This window comes from Lepidochelys olivacea (assembly GCF_965140295.1).
Source record: "Lepidochelys olivacea isolate rLepOli2 genome assembly, chromosome: 2".
In the NCBI taxonomy this organism is placed as follows: Eukaryota; Metazoa; Chordata; order Testudines; family Cheloniidae; genus Lepidochelys; species Lepidochelys olivacea.
The window spans coordinates 53,084,179-53,105,471 of NC_140412.1; the positions used below are offsets into that span (position 1 = coordinate 53,084,179).

Consider the following 21,293-nt stretch of genomic DNA (forward strand, 5'->3'; position numbering starts at 1 on the left):
ATGTCAGAAATGTTCACATATATATTCATATGTCAAGGTTTTTTAGGATACAAAATGCAGGTTCCACAAAATCAAAGTTTTCTGGAAAAATTGAAATGAAATACTTAGTTCCAGGTCTAATCAACCCAAATCAAAACATTTTGGGTCAATTCAGCATTAATCTACATTCACCTGAGCTGCGACAACACCTCAGGAGAATTGCAGTTCAGGATCCTCTTGTCCCCATTTTCCTTTATGGGTGAGGCTCCCTGGCAGGACTACATCTCCCATGACGCACCACTATCTCCTCTCTGGTTGAACTAATACAGCACAGCACAGGAGTCATGTGACCATCATGGGCGATGGAAAGAAGAATGTGGGGCATGTGGCATTTGAAATGGACACTTCCAATGAGGCACCATGGTAACTCAGGGGGACCCGGATTAGCTTCTAACAATGTCGAAACTAAATGTTATAATTTGGGAACATTTTGGGACTTTGTGTCCTGATTTCGACAAAAACAAATGTCAAAATATCAGCATTTCCTGTGGGATGGAAATTCTGATTTTCAGTCAGCTCTTCTAAACATCTCCAGCTCCCATTGACTTCAGCTGATCTCAGCACTTCTGAAAAGTCACGTCCTAACCATACAACTTGTATCACAACTCAGAGTTATGCTGAAAAATGCTGTCTCTCAAACAATACCCATGTGGTACACAAAGAGGCAATCTCATGTAATATTCATGTTGATTTTTCCTTAGCATGCATCCTTCCTTGAACAAACGATGTGGTCTCCATTTACACAAACAGCATTAACTCCCTTTTGAACTGCTCAGGCAATAAAAAAGAAATGGAGACTGTTCACAACCCCTTAGGTAGGAATTCTTCCTGCATGAGGCAGTCCCCAATGAGTACAGAGCTGGCATAGCAGCTCTTACATCCCCTGCTCTGCAGGGAGGATCATGTTGAGGGTAAAGAAAGGCATGTCTGTGCTCCCACTATCCTCAGTTGGTGAATGGTCCCAAGGGCATTGCTGCCTGCCGGCACATGCTAGAGTAGCTCTTAGGCTGTTCTAACCTGCATTCAAGGCGATGGCATGCAGAGAATCAGAGAGTTGAATTCAGCTCCCTGGTGGCTCCCCTGGTCGCAACAGGCAATCTGACCTTGGGTTTTTGAATGTCATAGAATCATAGAAGATTAGGGTTGGAAGAGATCTCAGGAGGTCATCTAGTCCAACACACTGCTCAAAGCAGGGCCAACACCAACTAAATCATCCCAGCCAGGGCTTTGTCAAGCAGGCCTTAAAAACCTCTAAGGATGGAGATTTCACTACCTCCCTAAGTAATTCATTCCAGTGCTTCACCAGCCTCCTAATGAAATAGTTTTTCCTAATATCCAACCTAGACCTCACCCACTGCAACTTGAGACCATTACTCCTCGTTCTGTCATCTGCTACCACTGAGAACAGCCTTGCTCCATTCTCTTTGGATCCCCCATTCAGGTAATTGGGGGATGCTATCAAATCCCCCCTCACTCTTCTCTTCTGCAGATTAAATAAGCCAAGTTCCCTCAGCCTCTCCTCGTAAGTCATGTGCCCCAGCCCTCTAACCATTTTCCTTGCCCTCTGCTGGACTCTGTTCAATTTGTCCACATCCTTTCTGTAGTTGAGGGCCCAAAACTGGACTCAGTACTCCAGATGTGGCCTTACCAGTGCCGAACAGAGGGGAATAATCACATCCCTCGATCTGCTGGCACTGCTCCTACTAATCCAGCCCAATATGCAGTTAGCCTTCTTGGCAACAAGGGCACACTTTTGACTCATATCTCGCTTCTCGTCCACTGTAATCCCCAGGTCCTTTTCTGCAGAACTGCTGCTTAGCCAGTCAGTCCCCAGCCTGTAGCAGTACAGGATTCTGCACTTGTCCTTGTTGAACCTCATCAGATTTCTTTTGACCCAATCCTCCAATTTGTCTAGGTCACCCTGGACCCTGTCCCTACACTCCAGCATATCTACCTCTCTCCCTGGCTTAGTGTCATTCGCGAACTTGCTGAGGGTGCAATCTATCCCATCATCCAGCTCATTAATGAAGATGTTGAACAAAACCGGCCCCAGGGGCACTCCGCTGACACCGGCTGCCAACTATACTGCAAGCCGTTGATCACTACCCATTGAGCCCGATGATCTAGCCAGCTTTCTATCCACCTTATAGTCCATTCATCCAATCCATACTACTTTAACTTTCTGGCAAGAACACTGTGGGAGACCGTATCAAAAGCTTTGCTAAAGTCAAGGTATATCACATCCACCACTTTCCCCAAATCCACAGAGCCAGTTATCTCATCATAGAAGGAAAGCAGGTTGGTCAGGCATGACTTGCCCTTGGTGAATTCATGTTGACTGTTCCTGATCACCTTCCTCTCTGCCAAGTGCTTCAAAATGGATTCCTTGAGGACCTGCTCCATCATTGCTCTGGCGACTGAGGTGAGGCTGACCGGTCTGTAGTTCCCTGGATTCTCCTTCTTCCCTTTTTTAAAGATGGGCACTATATTTGCCTTTTTCCATACCTCCCTCGATCACCACGAGTTTGCAAAGATAATGGCCAACGGCTCTGCAATCACATCTGCCAACTCCCTCAGGACCCTCGGATGCATTGCATCTGGCCCCACAGACTTGGGCATGTCTAAATAGCCCTTAACCTGTTATTTCACTACTAAGGGCTGCTCACCTCCTCTCCACGCTGTGTTACCCAGTGCAGCAGTCTGGAAGTTGACCTTGTCTGAAGACCAAGGCAAAAAAAGCATTGAGTACTTCAGCTTTTTCCACATCATCTGTCACTAGGTTGTCTCCCTCATTCAGTAAGGGTCTCACACTTTCCCTGACCTTCTTCTTGTTGCTAACATATCTGTAGAAACCGTTCTTGTTACCCTTCTCATCCCTGGCTAACTGCAACTCCAACTGTGCTTTGGCCTTCCTGATTACAGTGCTGCACGCTTGAGCAATATTTTTATAATCCTCCCTAGTCATCTGTCCAAGTTTCCACTTCTCATAACCTTCCTTTTTGCGTTTAAGCTCACCGAAGATTTCTGTTAAGCCAAGCTGGTCACCTGCCATATTTGGGATGGTTTGTACATCATGATCCCTGCACCCTCAATAAGGCTTCTTTAAAATACAGCCAGCTCTCCTGGACTCCTTTCCCCATCGTATTAGCCTCCCAGGGGATCCTGCCCATCAGTTCCCTGAGGGAGTCAAAGTCTGCTTTTCTGAAGTCCAGGGTCCGTATTCTGCTGCTCTCCTTTTTTCCTTTTGTCAGGATCCTGAACTTGACCACCTCATAGTCACTGCTACCCAGGTTGCCACCCACTTCTACTTCCCCTACCAATTCTTCCCTGTTTGTGAGCAGCAAGTCAAAAGAAGCATGGCCCCTAGTTGGTTCCTCCAGCACTTGCACCAGGAAGTTGTCCCCAACACTCTCCAAAAACTTACTGGATTGTCTGTGTACTGCTGTATTGCTCTCCCAGCAGATATCAGGGTGATTGAATTCCCCCATGAGAACCAGGGCCTGTGATCTGGAAACTTCTGTTAGTTGTCCGAATAAAGCCTTGTCTACCTCATCCTTCTGGTCTGGTGGTCTATAGCAGATGCCCACCATGACACCACTCTTGTTGAGCTCACCTCTAAACTTAACCTAAAGACTCTCAACAGGCTTTTCTCCAGTTTCATACTGGCCCTCTGAGCAATCATACTGCGCTTACATACAGTGCAACTCCTCCACCTTTTCTCCCCCACCTGTCCTTCCTGAACAGTTTATACCCATCCATGACAGTATTCCAGTCATGTGAGTTACCCCAAGTCTGCTATTCTGATCACATCATAGTTCCTTGACTGTGCCAGAACTTCCAGTTCTTCATGCTGGTTTTCCCAGGCTTCCTGTGTTTGTGTACAGGCACCTAAGAGCCCTGCTTTCTCAGTATGACTCAGGCGCCTCCCCTGTTGCACCCTCCTCCTTGTGTTTCCTCCTGGTATACAGGGCCGGCTCCAGGCACGAGCTTTCAAAGCAGGTGCTTGGGGCAGCATTCCGAATGGGGCAGCAGACCATGTCCCGAGGCGGCAATTCAGCGGCAGCTCCGCGGCAACTGCTTGGGGCGGCAAAATTGTTAGAGCCGCCCCTGCTGGTATCCCACTTCCCCACTTACCTCAGGGTTTAGGTCTCCATCCCCCCACGAATCTACTTTAAAGCCTCCTCACTAGGTTAGCAAGCCTGCCTACGAAGATGCTCTTCCCTCTCTTCATTAGGTGGATCCCATGTCTTCCTAGCAATTCTTCTTCATGGAACAATATCCCATGTCAAAGAATCCAAAGCCCTCTCTCTGACACCACCTGCGTAACCACACATTTTACTTCCACAATTCAATGGTCCCTACTTGGGCCTTTTCCTTCAACTGGGAGGATGGACGAGAACACAACTTGCATCTCAGACTACTTTATCCTTCTTCCCAGAGCCACATAGTCTGCAGTGACCCGCTCAAGGTCATTCTTGGCAGTATCATTGGTGCCCACGTGGAGAAGTAGGAAGGGGTAGAGGTCCGAGGGCTTGATCAGTCTCAGCAGACACTCTGTCACATCCTGAATTCTAGCTCCAGGCAAGCAGCACACTTAGAGTTTCCCGCTCTGGATGGCACATGGATGACTCCGCCCCCTTTAGGGGGGAGTCCCTGACCACTCATCTCTTCCTCTTGGGAGTGGTGGTCATGGAATCTCCATCCCTAGGGCAATGCATCCCATGTCTTCCAGTTGATGGGGTCTCACTCTGATCCCTTCCCTCAGAGGACTCTTCCAAACCATTCTCCGCTGTAGTACCTGTGCAGAGAGCCTGAAAACGGTTTCTTACCTCTATCTGCACTGGGGGTACATGGGCTCTCCTCTTTCTTCTTCTGGAGGTCACATGCTGCCAATTTTCTTCCACATTCTGCACGGCCCTCTCAGATTCTTCAGCATGCTGTGTCTGCAGTACCAAACGCTGACTTCTATCCAGAAAGTCTTCATTTTCTCTGATGCAACGCAGGGCCTCTAGTCCTTTAACCTTCTCTTCCAATATGGAGACCAGCTTGCACTTCGTACAGACGAAGTCACTTCTATCCTCTGGGAGAAAGACAAACATGGCACATCCTGTGCAGGTCACAACAGCTGATCGCTCACTATCCATATTGTCTTCCTTCTAAGAGCCTCTTCAGATGTTGTATTTATTGCTAACAGAAGCCTGAAAGGCAAAAACTCTGTGGGAACTCCCACCAGGCAAATTCCCTCGGTTTGCTTCTCCTCTCTTTGCAGCTCACTCGGTTGGCAACTGGCTGCTTTTCTAAACATTTCCAAAGGCTGTTCTCTCCACTCCTGTAGCATCTGTACATCTAGCACTTTCTAGGATCCCCCTGACTTCCCAATCTCTTTATTTTTAAACGACTCTCCTCCTGCCGGATGTCCCTCATGTGGGATTTAACAAGGTAACACACTAGAGAGAGTCTGTTTGACAACAGACATGACTCGGCTCCCCTCTGAACTGGCTTGGCTGCCAACGTGACAAGGGCCAGACCTGATTCAAAATGCAGAGCCTATACTTGAGGGTATGGAAGCCATTTTGGAATACATAACACCCTTGAACCTGCACAGTAATCTGCCCTCGAGGGGCTGAGTAGGAAGCAAACAAGACAGAGCACTGATTTTTTTTATGCCACCTTGTTTTGTAATAGAGAAAACAGACATATTTACACCTGACAAAGCAGTCTTGAGGCAATTTCTTCAGGAAGCTGACAAATCCCTCTTAAAATATAATTGAATTTGAAAAATTAAATCTAGCAGAAGGTTGATTTTTTTTTAAAATAAGACAATGGGAGAATGAGGTTCAGAATCAAGCAGATTGGTTAGAAACATCTTATTGTGTTGGGTACCCACGGAGTATGCTTGTATTTCTCCTCTATTCCACATTTGACAATTACTTATGCCTCCTGGACATATGATGCTCAGGCATTTGTGTGATCCTCCGCAGGCCTGCTCTTAGGCAGAGGCAGTAAGGGGTGACCACCTGCACTTGGAGAGGCCCTGTGCTTTTTTGGGGGGCCCCCATATATACATGCACCTATGACCACATGACCATGCAGCTGCTGTCTGAAACAGTCTCCGTTCTATGCCTAGAAACCCCTCTCCATTTTAGGCTGAGAAGCTGCATCCAATCCTTACACAATGTGGGATCACAATGCCCCTTCCTCACTGACAGCCTGTCTCCTCATAGCCCCAGGTGCTGCCCAGACCTCTCTGAATAGGCCAAAGTGAGAGCATCTGTTCTAGCATATGGGTGCTGCTGGGCCTTCTTTATTGCAAGGAGCCAGCCACCCTGCAACAGGGACCATTTTGTCTCAGAATGTTTATAGGTGCAAGACTCCAAAGGCTAAATTCTTAGCTACTTTGAGGCACTTAAAAGTGGATGTAATAAACATCTGTTTGAAGTTTCTAAACTATGTCCTCTAACTCCTCATGCAGATTCTCTACAATATTCATATTGGGTAACACACAAATTATTTGCCCGCTTCTGAGTTTGCTAATGCAGAGAAGATAGATCTAAAACGTTACCTGCTTTATTCCACTAGCGTTACAGGTTTACGCTGGTCAGAAAAATACCATACAGCAAGAGAGATAAATGCAGTGAGACTTAGCTCATTTGAGAGCCTCTGCAAACATATTTGGGCCAGGGACTTCGATCTTACCCTTGGTAAGACAATCAACTGGATCGAAGAGCCAGCAAACATCAGTCGTGCTCCAGACCTACCATGGACTGCTAGAGCACTTAAAGAATAACTCAGAAAATGTATGAAGACTGGGATTTTCAAAAGAGCCTAAGGTAGTTATTAGGTAGGCATCGAAATCCCACTGGAAGTTGTGTACCTAACTCCCATAGGCTCCTTTGAAAATCCCAAACACAAAGAACAAATCTAATCATGAAATCAATGCATAACTGTGCAATCTATAAACTTCTGGACTAGCACCATGTCACAGTAATTAATTACAACATTCAACTGAAAACTTTGTGCTGAAAACAGCTCCCTGTAGCAAATATAAGTCCCTATTTCTTTACTGTCTGTATCTTTCTGAAATTAAAATAAATAAAAATTAATTATGCTGCATAATCAATATATTTTTAAAGGCTTGTCACTTGCAGTGGCTGTCCATTTCTGAAGTACTACAAGTGAACTGTTAAGGGGGATGCAATTAATGCCCTGATTAGGCCTTGAATCAGCAAGATTACTTTTGAAATGCCTGGCCTAAGTGATTTAGGAGCATAAATCCCAATGAAAGTCAACAGCACTTGTGATCCTAAATCACTCAGGCACTTTTGCAAATCCCATCTTTAAGCACATGCCTACATTTAAGCATTGGAGTCAACGGGACTGCTCACTCAGGACTATAAAATGTTACAGTTGCATTCATTTTCTTGTTTTTCAGACATTCCATTTTAAGGCACTGAGTCTAAGGCATTCTTCCCCCATGTGTTCTATGACCATGCCCACATTTACTTTGTTAATTCTAACGTGCCATGCTTTGAAGCAGACTTACTGAAAGTGCTTGGAAGTATTACCCTAGCTGACAACCCTCTTATCAATTCTTGCTCCTGGCTGAGCAAATTTGACCTAGCCCTAACCTCAACCTTAACCCTGTGAAACTGTCAATAATTGCTTTCAGCCTTATCTCATAGAATAGCTCAGGGTGAAGTACCATGAGAATTCTTTCAAAATCACAGTTCCTATTTAGGATGTTTCAGAAAAGGACTCAGTGTTAGGTGAGAACCCTAACCCCTTCCTCTGGACTTCTCCCCCAGCCACCACTCATGTTATTCCACGCACACTTTCATTTTTCCCAGGGGATGCTCCACCCCCACTCCACCCCCTCCCAAGGCCCAGCCCTCACTCTGCCTCTTCCTGCCATGCTCCACTCCCTGCCAAGGCCCCATCCTTGCTCCGCCTCTTCCCAACCCTGCTCCAACCCCTTCCCCCAGCCGCCCTCCCACCCACACACGGCTCTCCGCCCTCCCACAACTGCCAAACAGTTGATTGGTGGCGCCATCAAACAGCTGTGGCTGGTGGGTGCTGAGCACCCACTATTTTTTTCCCCATGGAGTCAGCGCCTATGGTCCCACGGCCAAACTATGTAATTTGCTAGTGGAAGACATTTGTTATTACAAAATGACTATGGTAAGTGGAAAAATTGACATACAACTTAAATAGAGGATCACAGATATTACACAGAGAGAACACATTGCACTGAGAAACATGTTTACAATACATCCACTCTACACAGCTGGCAGTTACAATAATCAAAGCCTGTCTATAGGTGTTGCATTAAAGTATCAAAGCTTTAAAATCCATCTAATTCTAGACACACCCCTAAAGGAGAAACCTTGATTTTACACAGTGCGTGAAAATATTTTTTAAAAATCTTCAAATTAGAAATTTACGGTTTTTTTTAAAAAACACACAACCCCTGAGTAGAGCAATTCATAGAATATCAGGGTTGAAAGGGACCTCAGGAGGTCATCTAGTCCAACCTCCTGCTCAAAGCAGGACCAGTCCCCAATTTTTGTCCTAGATGCCTAAATGGCCCCCTCAAGGATTGAACTTACAACCCTGGGTTTAAGCAGGCCAATGCTCAAACCACTAAGCTATCCCTCCCCCCCGCATAGTGGAAGCTCGATGCCCAAAGAGATTACATCATCATGGCATATAAAGTAAGATTTCAACAGTTGCTCACTGGTTCCAATTTGTCTCAAGCCAGTAGCAACTGAAAGACAGGGGTTGTTTGCAGGCTTGCATGAGATAAATTGGTGGTGGGTCTCAGTCCAGGAGAAAGATCTCAGAAGTCTGATTTCTACATCGATAACCCCCACTAGCTCAGCATGGAATCCAGGGATTGTTGTGTGACCCTGGAAACTGAACTACCCTTTCACCCTCCGGTTCAGGGCAAAAGACTAATGCAGGGTTATAGTGGCAAGCTCACACTGCCACTGCTCGTGCGGCATCTGTCCTATTGGCAGACTGAAGATTTCACTTTCCAAGGCATCTTTCACAATCTGCCATTTTGCACAAGCCCTAATTTCACTTTAAAAAAAAAATCTAAGTAAAAGAAAAGTGCTCAAATATACTCAGTTTAATTGAACTTGTGATTCAAATTTGCTTTGTGTTTCTAGAATGGACCCAATCCTGCAACGATCCAAGGCCAGCAGACCCACACACTCACACAGAGCCCCGTGAGCTTCATTGGGGGTTCTCCCACATGGTTCTCTTTGCAGGATATGGGCCATAATGATTAATTATAGAGGGAGGCATAGAACAGAACCCTTATGCCACAAATTCTGGAGCATTTTGGGATGAAGCACCAAATTTCTTGGTGACATTTCGGATATGGGCTGCACTTCACAAGTCTGTTTGGTCATCTCAAAAGAACATGATGATAGAGCTAACTGAAACAAGCACCAGAGTTGGCCTAGTGGAAGGACCACTAGAGTGAGACTCAGGAAATGTCGGGTCTATTCCTGGCTTACCAGTGGCCAGCTAGGTGACTGTGAGCAAGTCATTGCACCTTTATGTGCCTCAGTTCCCCCAACTGTAAAACGGGGGCAATGATACTAAACTCCTTTACAAAGCATTTTTAGATCTACTGATGAAGGGCTATATAATCAAGGGCTATTATTATCATTATAGATTTAAAGGGGGAGGGATTGTCCCCTTTTTGCTTCCTTAGGATGTATAAAGAAGTGTTGAGAGGTGATTCTTTTTAAATGCAGGCTCACGAAGAGAAGAACGAAACTAGGCAGAGTGGGGGGAAGCAAGAAAAAATTAAGGTGGGGGAAACCATGGGATCTGCTATATCAAACTTTGGAATACCAATTACAATATACTGCATTTTAGAAAAATTGTAGACCATAAATTTTAGGAACCAAAGAAAATCAGAACAAAACCCCACACCCTACTTCCTATTTACGAGTAATTTTAAAATAAACTCTCAGTGAAAAATCATGCTTATTAAAGAGTCACTGTCAAAGTTAAAGAAAAAACCCCCACATTTCTAAAACCTGTTTACCCACTATTGTTACAAAGACCACAACCGAAAGGCATTAGAGTTTAAAGTTCCCTTTTTTTCAGTTTTGCTTTGTGCATTTGACAGCATTTTGCATACCATTTCCCCTGTTATTTTTTGAGTCGCCACGTAATAACAGAGAAGTGCCATTGTAGAACCATGGAAACTAGCCAGGAAACACACGGACACCTGAAATTACCCTGACTTCCCACTGAAAGCCACCCAGCCAACATGCACTGGAAACTCTAGGCCCCGCCCACAGTCATGTTTGCCCTAGATACACAAACATAACATTAAAGCATTTTTTAAAGATGCGTCACCTCTGGGCACATGGTCCCATTCGATTGATCCTTTGCCCACTCCACCCACACATGAGCCAACTGAACTGATGCTACCTTCCACCATGCACAGAAAACTCAGCCTGTGCCTCCTCCAGCCAACTGATACTGTGATCCCCAAGCCCCTTCTCCCCAGAAAACACACACTGTGTCTCCACCCCCCCATAACAAGCAGCTACTGGGCTTCCCTCAACTCACATGGAGACTTCTTTCCAGGGGGGAGAACTCGAACAGAAAGCTTTGCTGCTGAGTGCGAGGCTTCCCCCCAGGGGCAGGCCAGGGCAGCGGAGCACCTTGCTGCAGAGAGAAAGGGAGAGAGAGAGCCCACTTGGAGCCGCTCTTTCTCCCATGTCACTGCAATACAGCAGACGAGCTGCTGCAGTCAGGCAAGAGATGGAGCAGTCGCTCCTAGCACTCCTTGCATAATGACAACTTTCAGAGTAACAGCCGTGTTAGTCTGTATTCGCAAAAAGAAAAGGAGGACTTGTGGCACCTTAGAGACTAACCAATTTATTACTTCATCCGATGAAGTGAGCTGTAGCTCACGAAAGCTTATGCTCAAATAAATTGGTTAGTCTCTAAGGTGCCACAAGTACTCCTGTTCTTTTTCCTAGCACTCCTGACTTCCACCAGAGCCAAACTGCAAAGAGATGGTGGGGCAAGGGCAGAGGGGTGCTGCAACTTCATTTCAATCAAAATAGCCACGCCTTGTCAAAAAGATGTGATGAAAAAAGAACGTTCAGGTTGCAAAATGGAGCAAAGTTAGTAAATGCCAGAGTTAAGGGTGCTGGTGCAACTTTAACTCAACCCACTAGCGCATTGTGATCATCTTTAATTACATGAGCACATACTATTTTTTCCACAGGACCCTTAGATCATTCAGTTCACAGGATGGATAGTGCACATTTAATGAGCAACTATTTGGCATTATTCTCATTGCCTTATTTACTGCACACCATTCACAGCACACCTGCTCTGAATACAGAATTATTAATTCCTTCCTGGGCTCTTCTACAGTGCTCCTCATTATAGCAACCAAGAGTATCACAAACAGTGAGTTTATCTTTATAACATCCTTGTGAGATGAGGGGGTACTATTCTCCCTATTTTACAGATGGGATACACAAAGAGATGTAAGGTTAAAAGTATCCGTTAATTTGGGCGCCCAATGTGACATACCTCCAACCTGATTTTTCAGCATACTTAGCATTATATAACATTTTATATGTTCAAAGCTCCCATTGACTGCAGTTGCAGCTGTGAGTGCTCGGCGCTTCTGCAAATCAGACCCCAGGTGTCTCAGTTTGGGCACTCAGAAAGTGAGGAACACACAATTAGTGATCACTTCTGAAAAGTTTCTGTCAGTGACTTGCCCAGCACAGGGGTGTGCACAGGAATAAGAATTTGACTGCTGTTAGAGGGGCACATTATGTTCCTCCTGCAGCAGCCCCAGGGCTGGAGGAGCTCTCAATTCCCCCTGCCCAGGCCCCACAGGAGTTCTGTGCCCCTGCTGATTATTGGCGGGGGCCTGGCCCAGCATCGTACAGAAACTCTGTGGCAGAGAGAGGGATTGAATCCAATTCATCAGGGCAGTATTCAAGTGCCCTAACCATGAGATCATCCTTTTTCTTCCTGTAATCCCTGCCTCATTCATCACCCACACTTAGCTTCTACAACAAATAAGGCAGGGGTCCTACATACAAGAGTCTCCTTCACTGTACAGCTGTGATTCATCCCCTGACCACCATCCATTCAGTGTACTGAGTGAGGCAGGGGTCCTGTGGAAGAAATAGTATGTGATCATGTAATTAAAGACTGTAACATAACATAACGCATGTGCACAAGGAAGCCAAATGAAGGTTACATAGGCAACCTTAATTTTGACCTGTTCTAAATGTTGAGTGCTTGATGTTGCAATCTTAAGTGTTCTTTTAACATAGGGATTTTTTTAATGTAATTTCTTAGGTTTTATTAAAAGCAAACTGAGGAAACAGAAATTCCACCATGTGAAATCATATTGACACCCACATGGTTCATCAACAGGGTTGGAACCTTTAGTTCCACAACACAGATCTCTGCTATTTGCGCTAACAGTGTAACAGATAGCAGTAGTGGGTTATTATCCTCTATGTAGAACAGCATTAGAGGAGGGTGGGACACACACTTTTCCTAGCGGTTTTAACAGCTGTTTGCTGATGCCAAAGGACTGGTGAGACTCAGGAATCTTGGGTTCTATTCCAGAGGTCAGATGACTTTGATGCAGTGGTCATAGACCTACCTGCCTCTCTTTCCCCATGAGCTGAATCCTTCTGCCCCAACCCTTCCAACCTGTCCTCTTCCTGTCTCTTCTAGCAACTTGGCCAATATTACACAGCAGGTCTCCTGCCTCCCAGTCCAGCTCCCTAGCCATTACGGAACACCTCCTCCCACTTCCTGTCTCTTTTAGTTTCCACCCCTCTAGCTTTGCATCCCAGACCTAGTCTCCCCCTCTAGGTGGTCTGTCCATGTCCCAGTCTACCTCCCTGTTAGGCTCCTCATCCTATCTCAATCGAATCCCTCCAGGCTCCTGTCCCAGTCTCCTTGCCCAGCCAATCTGAGTCCCACTCCCACCCCCTGGTTTATTGTCCTATCTGTCTACCCCACTGGCTCCTAGCTTTCCCCCTCTTCACTGACTCCTAATCCCCAATCTTCTTGCCTACCAGTTCCAGTCTTCCCTCTACCCCTCAATCTCCTGTCCTATTCTCCCCCCAGTCCTAGTTCCCACCCTCCTCCAGGTTCCTTGTCCCATTATACTCTACAACGCTCCTTCAAATCTGCCTCTTCACCTTCGCATTTGAGTTAGAAGGCATCCTCACTCCTTGCTTCCTGGGCACCAGCAGAGGGGACATTGAGAGTACAGAGGAGACAGTCTCCGTGCTCTCAATTCCTGTGTTTGGTGCCACAACAGCCAGGAGTAGATACTGCAGGGAAAGTCCTGCTTAGCCCCTACAGCTCTGGGAAGGAGCATGCTCAGTGCAGATGGACTCTTCAGAGAATTTATCTGCCAAATTCTATAACAAGTTTTTGCTGAGCATGTGAAAACCGAGATTTTTCAGAAATTTATAAATTGGTCAAATTTGAATAGTTTTTTTCCTGGGAACAGCAAAAGGCACATCCTTGGCACAAATACCATCCCATCTCAAGCACATGCCAAACCATGGAGGCACCAGAGTTTCTCCCCAGTGAAATGGTTGTGTAACTTCTTTTAACATGAAGGAGAAAAAAAAAATATTTTTCCCTAATCTCATGCTCAGAAATAGCAGAACCATTTTTGCTGAAACTTTCCCCAAAAGTCCAGGCAGACATACGGTAGAGGAAATTTCAGTCTGAATGGTTAAATCTGGCAAAGTTCTAAGCAGCTGTGAAAAGAGGGTCTTATCATTGGAAGTGATAGGCAACCTTAAGAACTGGCAACACTATCAGCTCTGCCTATAATACAGTGAGAGAGCTAAATAAACATGACAGTATCAGTAACCATGTTGCCAGCTCTCATGATTGCAATATGCGGTGTTTTTTCTTAAAAGCCCCAGACACTGGAGTCCTGTAAATGACACTGCACCCCATATTCTTCATAGTGATATTATTATGATATTATAGCCTAATTATGATGTATTTTATTCAAGACGGTTCATGTAAGGTGTCATTCGAAAAGTTATGATTTGCTGCATATGATTATCCTATTTGGATGCATGTATCATTTTTTATCTGCAGTTATGAATACCGACTATGCATCTGTACTTCAAATGTAGTTGCAACTAGGTAACGCCCACTTGACAAGATGCTTCCAGCCTAGACAGCTGATTGGGCCTATTCAGGGCAATGAGCCATTAGGGAAAACAACAGGCCTTAGGAGAAGCTTATCTCCCAACTGCTGAGCCTTCCTGAGAACCCTACAGATAGCCTGTAAGTAATGGCTGCTATAACTCTACAAGGACATGTAACCAGGCCACATGATGCTGGACTCCAGCTTGGGATGTCAGTATTTTTCCACAAACCAGTCTGGGAACCAAGTTTTGAAACAAAGGGTTCCCGCCATATGCTAAAGCTATATAAGGCAGGGAGTGACATCATCTGTTGTTCTTCACTCCCCACATAAGAGGACTCCGGGAAACACCTGAGGAACAAAGACTGAACTGGGGGAAGTGCTGGACCCAGGCTAAAGGGATTTCATGGCTGCAGACAACCCTAAAGACTCAAAAACCAGGAGGCAAATGAAAAGACCCCCAACAGGTTTTTAAACTGTCATGAGTTTAAAGCCAAAGCTGTGATTTTGGGGTTTCCAATTATTTTTTCCACTTGGGGCTGGCAATACTGCAGTAGCCTCATCAGGCTGCCAAGCTTTACCTAGTTTACTACATAGCTTCCCCACTCAAAGACAACCACAGATGGAAAAGCATAAAACTGTATGATGTAGGAGTTTGGATACTCCTTTGGTGGCTGATTTTCTCCACAATCTTCCTATTTCTAATTTTCTTATTAATTCTATTTTACTGTCCCATCTGATCAATTGCATCCCCAGTTAAAGGGGAACAATAATATTTTTTTCTGCCTCAATCCATCCCAGCAGCTACCTACACCCTTCAAAAATCCTACGGCCCTTTAGATCGAGTAAACTGAGCCCCCAGTGGCCAGTGTAATGCAGCACCAGCCCTCTCTGCAGAAAGGAGTCTGCGCTGGTAAATGGTTTCTATAGCAGCAGCAAGGCTGGCAAACAGGGCTGGGCACAGACAGCAAGAGTTTCCAACCTCCCAAGGCATTTAGGCTGTTATTCTTCTGCGCTGTTCCTTCTTCTGAACAATACATGTAGGAGATGCAGCCTGGTAAGTCCTGAAGCCCAGCAATGCTGTCTGCTTGTGTGTGAATGACCAGTGTGCTGTCAGTGCTGGGGGGAACTGGGAGAGGACTGCCCTTGGGACTAGATTGTAATGAAGATCCTGCTCTGATGGAGGCAAGTTGCAAAGGAGACCAGCGGGTCATTTTACTTTATTTTGAGACAAAAATGAGCTGTGGCATAGAATAAAAATGCTTCCAACTGAATCAGACCTGAAGCCCCAGACAGCTAGAATCTATGTTATTAGTAAAGAAGCAGGACAGACAGTGTGGGGAAAGGGAGGAAGGAGGAATGACAATAATTACCTATGTTTATATTGCACCTTTCATCTGGAAGGATCCCAAAGCACTTTATTGACTGATGGCCCAATTCATCAGTGACATTCATCCTGCACAACCCAAATTCAGCCCTGAGGATCAAATCCTGAAATCCTTCCCCACGCAGGGAATTTTGACCCAGTATGGACTACGGACAGCTGTAACTTGCCCTTAAATTAATTAATTCAACACGTGGATCACTCAACCTAAGGCTGCCATCTGTCCTGTTATTTCCAACATTATATTGATTTCCTCAGGGAGATTCCATGCGTCAGCAGCAGTATTTGGGGGACCAGCTCTGGAATCAGTTCTGAAGCTTGAAAAACATAATCCTGTGGGAAAATTGGGTTGTGATATGCTAAAACAAAATCCATGTCACCCCATTGAGTGGCAGGATTTTACTTCATTGGACAAACTTCCAAAAGTGGAAACTCAAGCATGACTACTTAACATTTCACTTTCCTATGCATGTGAATTGGAGTGTGCATTAGAAATATTTAGGCTGCTTGATTTTTAGGATATTTTCATCTCTAAATGCAAATTGATATACAAAGCCACCTCACACTGTATCTCTTTTTTTAATAAAATATGTGAATTTCATGCAAAACATTTAGTGCTTGGTATTAATCACAATTAAAGATAATCTTATTTCTGAACATCTGTGAGAGAGAGACAATAGAGTGAGTCAAAACTGCCATCGAAGTAAAAAAAGAGTTTAGAAACCTAAAGATGTATGTTATTTTAATATAACACAGCATAGTCAAATATAAGACCAAAAAACCCCACAGGGCGAGGAGAGAGAATGTTAGCCCAATTCTGCTCACTTTGTTTATGTGCATAATCCTATCACGATATTGAAATCGGTAGAATTAGACCCATAAACAAGGTGAGCAGAATTTAACACTTCAAGATGCATCTAAACATTAGGAAAGTTGAAAGTGTGCATCAGACCTTTGAATTTTAAAGATCATGTCAATTAAGTATCCGCATCAATGATGTATTCCTAGTGTGTGCTTAACTGAGTGTACTGTGTCATTTCTAATTCCAGAAAAGTCAAAGAAATTCTATGCTTCAAAAATGACTCACACACGCAACCTGGCACCTAGTTTCAAGTGAGTAGAACAGCAGTATAACTTCCCTTAGGGATTTCTGTGACTTTGTTTCAAAAAGATATTTAGCACTGTATTATAGTCTGACTCTATATGCACATTACCTACTGCTGGAGCCCAATTGACTCTTTACTTGTATAGATTTGTCAGACCATTTGCTTACTATAAAGCTACTAGCAACTCTTCCCCCCAAATTAAGCTACCTTTTAAAATTGCTTTCCTGGTATATGTGAAGATTAGAATCCTCTTGGTGTTCCTTGTTTAACAGAAAAGTTATTATTTGTATAGTCTCAAAAGTGTGCTAAGTGCCTTGTAGTGTAGACAAATGTCACAGAGTCCTTGTCTCAAAGAACTTATAGTCTAAGACAATGTACAGGAGAAGGAGGTGGTATACAAATTAGGAAACAAGTTACAGACTTAGAGTTTGATTTTTTGCAACATGCGGAACACTCTGGCCCTGATTTAACAAGGCATTTAAGCATATGCTTAATTTTAAATATGATTAATTCCAGTTGATTCAGTAGGACTATTCACTTGCTTAAGTGCTTTGCTGGATCGGGGCCAGAGTAAGGATGTTAAGCTTTTTTTCCCTCCCTCCTTATTTTTCTAAGGCCAGGTCTACACTATAAACTTACATTGGTATAACTATGTCACTCAGGGGTGTGAAAAATACACACCTCCCGAGTAATGCAGTTATACCAACCTAACCCCCAATGTAGACAGCACTATGCTGGCAGGAGAGCTTCTTCCATGCAATAGTTACTGCCTCTCACGGAGGTGGATTAACTATGCCGACAGGAAAAGCTCCTCCCATTGGAGTAGTAGCATCTTCATTGAAGTGCTACAGCGGTGCCTCTGCAGTGTTTTTGTAGACCTGCCTGGCCTAAGCCTCCTTGATGGAAGAGAATAGGTGAGATAAGGCTCATGGAAGAAATGTTTTGGGGTTTTTTAAGATGAGAGTGGGGGGTAGGACTTTTAAATATGCTGAAGGGAAAGTCAATGGGAGTTTGGTTCTTAAGGGTATGTCTACACTTGCAGAGTTTTTGGACTACAAGTTTCACCAGTGATAGGGAACCGGGGAAAATAAAGCGCTGGTTTGTGTACTCACTTAATTCCTTAGGCGTCAGAGAGTGTTTACATTAGCAGCACTTCGCAGGGCTCTAGGGCAGCCATCCCACAGAGCTGCTCTCTCCAGTCTGAAAATGGGTCTTGTGGGAAGGGAGGGGGGTGATCGCAGGACATCCTGGGTGCCTGCACAGCCTCCTCTCCCCAGACACTGAAAAGCTCCAGTAGCTCAGCATTGCTCCAAGTAGGGGATCGGGAGCAGGAATTGTCACCTGGCCAGATAAGTAAGCACTTGCCAAGAAAACACAAAGGGGAGTTTCAAAGTTCCCAGGGCTTTACAGGGGGAGGAGTGGATGTCTGTTTACCTGGCATCAGAGCAGCAGAGCTGCTGGCTAGAGTGCTCACCGAGGCACTAAGAAAAGGAGTACTTGTGCCACCTTAGAGACTAACAAATTTATTGAGCATAAGTTTTCGTGAGCTACAGCTCACTTTATCGGATACATGCAGTGGAAAATACAGTGGGGAGATTTTATATACACAGAGAACCTGAAACAATGGGTGTTATATATACTCTGTAACGAGAGTGATCAGGTAAGGTGAGCTATTACCAGCAGGAGAGAAAAGAAAAAAAACTTTTGTAGTGATAATCAAGGTGGGCCATTTCCAGCAGTTGACAAAAACGTGTGAGGAACAGTAGGTGGGGGGAGGGGAAATAAACATGGGGGAATAGTTTTACTTTGTGTAATGACACATCCACTCCCAGACTCTATTCAAGCCTAATGTAATGGTGTCCAGTTTGCAAATTAATTCCAATTCAGCAGTCTCTCATTGGAGTCTGTTTTTGAAGTTTTTTTTGTTGAAGAATTGCAACTATTAGGTCTGTAATCGAGTGACCAGAGAGATTGAAGTGTTCTCCAACTGGTTTTTGAATGTTATAATTCCTGACGTCTGATTTGTGTCCATTTATTCTTTTATGTAGAGATTGTCTGGTTTGGCCAATGTACATGGCAGAGGGGCATTGCTGGCACATATCACATTGGTATGTGCAGGTGAACGAGCCTCTGATAGTGTGGCTGATGTGATTAGGCCCTATGATGGTGTCCCCTGAATAGATATGTGGACACAGTTGGCCACGGGCTTTGTTGCAAGGATAGGTTCCTAGGTTAGTGGTTCTGTTGTGTGGTGTGTGGTTGCTGGTGAGTATTTGCTTCAGGCTGGGGGGCTGTCTGTAAGCAAGGACTGGCCTGTCTCCCAAGGTCTGAGAGAGTGATGGGTCATCCTTCAGGATAGGTTGTAGATCCTTGATGGTGTGTTGGAGAGGTTTTAGTTGGGGGCTGAAGGTGATGGCTAGTGACGTTCTGTTATTTTCTTTGTTGGGCCTGTCCTGTAGTAGGTGACTTCTGGGTACTCTTCTGGCTCTGTCAATCTGTTTCTTCACTTCAGCAGGTGGGTACTGTAGTTGTAAGAACGCTTGATAGAGATCATGTAGGTGTTTGTCTCTGTCTGAGGTTGGAGCAAATGCGGTTGTATCGTAGAGCTTGGCTGTAGACAATGGATCTTGTGGCGTGGTCTGGATGAAAGCTGGAGGCATGTAGGTAAGTATAGCGGTCAGTAGGTTTCCGGTATAGGGTGGTGTTTATGTGACCATCGCTTATTAGCACCGTAGTGTCCAGGAAGTGGATCTCTTGTGTGGACTGGTCCAGGCTGAGGTTGATGGTGGGATGGAAATTGTTGAAATCATGGTGGAATTCCTCAAGGCCTTCTTTTCCATGGGTCCAGACGATGAAGATGTCATCAGTGTAGAGCAGGGGCGAGTAGAGTAGGGGCATTAGGGGACGAGAGCTGAGGAAGCATTGTTCTAAGTCAGCCATAAAAATGTTGGCATACTGTGGGGCCATGCAGGTATCCATAGCAGTGCCACTGATTTGAAGGTATACATTGTCCCCAAATGTGAAATAGTTATGGGTGAGGACAAAGTAACAAAGTTCAGCCACCAGGTTTGCCATGACATTATCAGGGATACTGTTCCTGATGGCTTGTAGTCCATCTTTGTGTGGAATGTTGGTGTAGAGAGCTTCTACATCCATAGTGGCTAGGATGGTGTTTTCAGGAAGATCACCGATGGATTGTAGTTTCCTCAAGAAGTCAGTGGTGTCTCAAAGATAACTAGGAGTGCTGGTAGTGTAGGGCCTGAGGAGAGAGTCTACATAGCCAGAAAATCCTGCTGTCAGGGTGCCAATGGCTGAGATGATGGGGCGTCCAGGATTTCCAGGTTTATGGATTTTGGGTAGCAGATAGAATACCCCTGCTCGGGGCTCTAGGGGTGTGTCCGTGCGGATTTGTTCCTGAGCTTTTTCACAGAGTTTCTTGAGCAGATGGTGTAGTTTCTTTTGGTAACCCTTTGTGGGATCAGAGGGTAATAGCTTGTAGAAAGTGGTGTTGGAGAGCTGCCTAGCAGCCTCTTGTTCATATTCCAACCTGTTCATGATGATGACAGCACCTCCTTTGTCAGCCCTTTTGATGATGATGTCAGAGTTGTTTCTGAGGCTGTGAATGGCATTGTGTTCTGCATGGCTGAGGTTATGGGGCAAGTGATGCTGCTTTTCCACAATTTCAGCCCGTGGATGTTGACGGAAGCACTCTATGTAGAAGTCCAGTCTGTTGTTTTGACCTTCAGGAGGAGTCCACCCAGAATCCTTCTTTTTGTAGTGTTGGTAGGAAGGTCTCTGTGGGTTAGTATGCTGTTCAGAGGTGTGTTGGAAATATTCCTTGAGTCGGAGACATCAAAAAGAGGATTCTAGGTCACCACAGAACTATATACTATATACCTAGGCACTATGGGATATCCTCAGGAGGCTAAAAGCTGTGTAAACACAAAGAACGTGTCTTCACTTGCACATCACCACAGAAGCATCACCAATAAGAGCTGTACGCCTCTTATGGATGTGGTTTTCTTTTTGCAGTGAAACTTCTGAGTTTCACCGCATAAAGTCATTGGTAAGTGTAGACTTTCCCATGGTTTTTGTGCAAAAAAGGGACTTTTTCCACTTGAAATGGCAAGTGTAGACATGTCCTAACTCTCTTAGGCCTTGTCTACACTGCCACTTTACAGCGCTGAAACTTTCTCGCTCAGGTGTGTGTTTTTTCACAGCTCTGAGTGAGAAAGTTTCAGCCCTGTAAAGTGGCAGTGTAGACAGTGCACCAGTGCTGGTAGCTACTCCCCTCGTGGGGGTGGTTTTTTTACAGTGCTGTTTTTTTACAATGCTCCTAGCACTGTTTTACAGTGCTCCCAGTGCTGGTGCCGTGACTACACAGCCCGGCAGCGCTTTAACATTGATAGTGAAGACATACCCTTAGACGCTTTTGAAAAACTCCATCTTCGCTCAGAATGAGATTTCCAGCCATATTTTTCTCCTTTACGCCCTATGACTGGAAAGGTCTTAATGGGCCATTTCACCTTGAATGGTCCCTTGATATGAATATGCGTTAACTCCT

At 44.9% G+C, this 21,293-nt stretch overlaps 1 protein-coding gene and 1 long non-coding RNA gene across 3 annotated transcripts in view; one reads left to right on the forward strand and one right to left on the reverse strand.

The window, feature by feature from the left end:
* The window catches only part of LOC311516030, a 60,121-nt gene that overhangs the window by 31,951 nt on the left and 6,877 nt on the right, over positions 1-21,293 (reverse strand). The window lies entirely within an intron of this gene.
* LOC311516029 (uncharacterized protein) overlaps positions 15,186-21,293 on the forward strand; it is a 56,375-nt gene continuing 50,267 nt past the window's right edge. For both annotated transcript variants that reach the window (XM_084619642.1, XM_084619643.1), the window contains exons 1-2: positions 15,186-15,296; positions 16,673-16,736. In XM_084619642.1, coding sequence (XP_084475768.1) covers positions 15,287-15,296; positions 16,673-16,736 — 74 coding nt within the window. In that variant the 5' untranslated portion in view covers positions 15,186-15,286. The remainder of the gene's footprint in view (positions 15,297-16,672; positions 16,737-21,293) is intronic.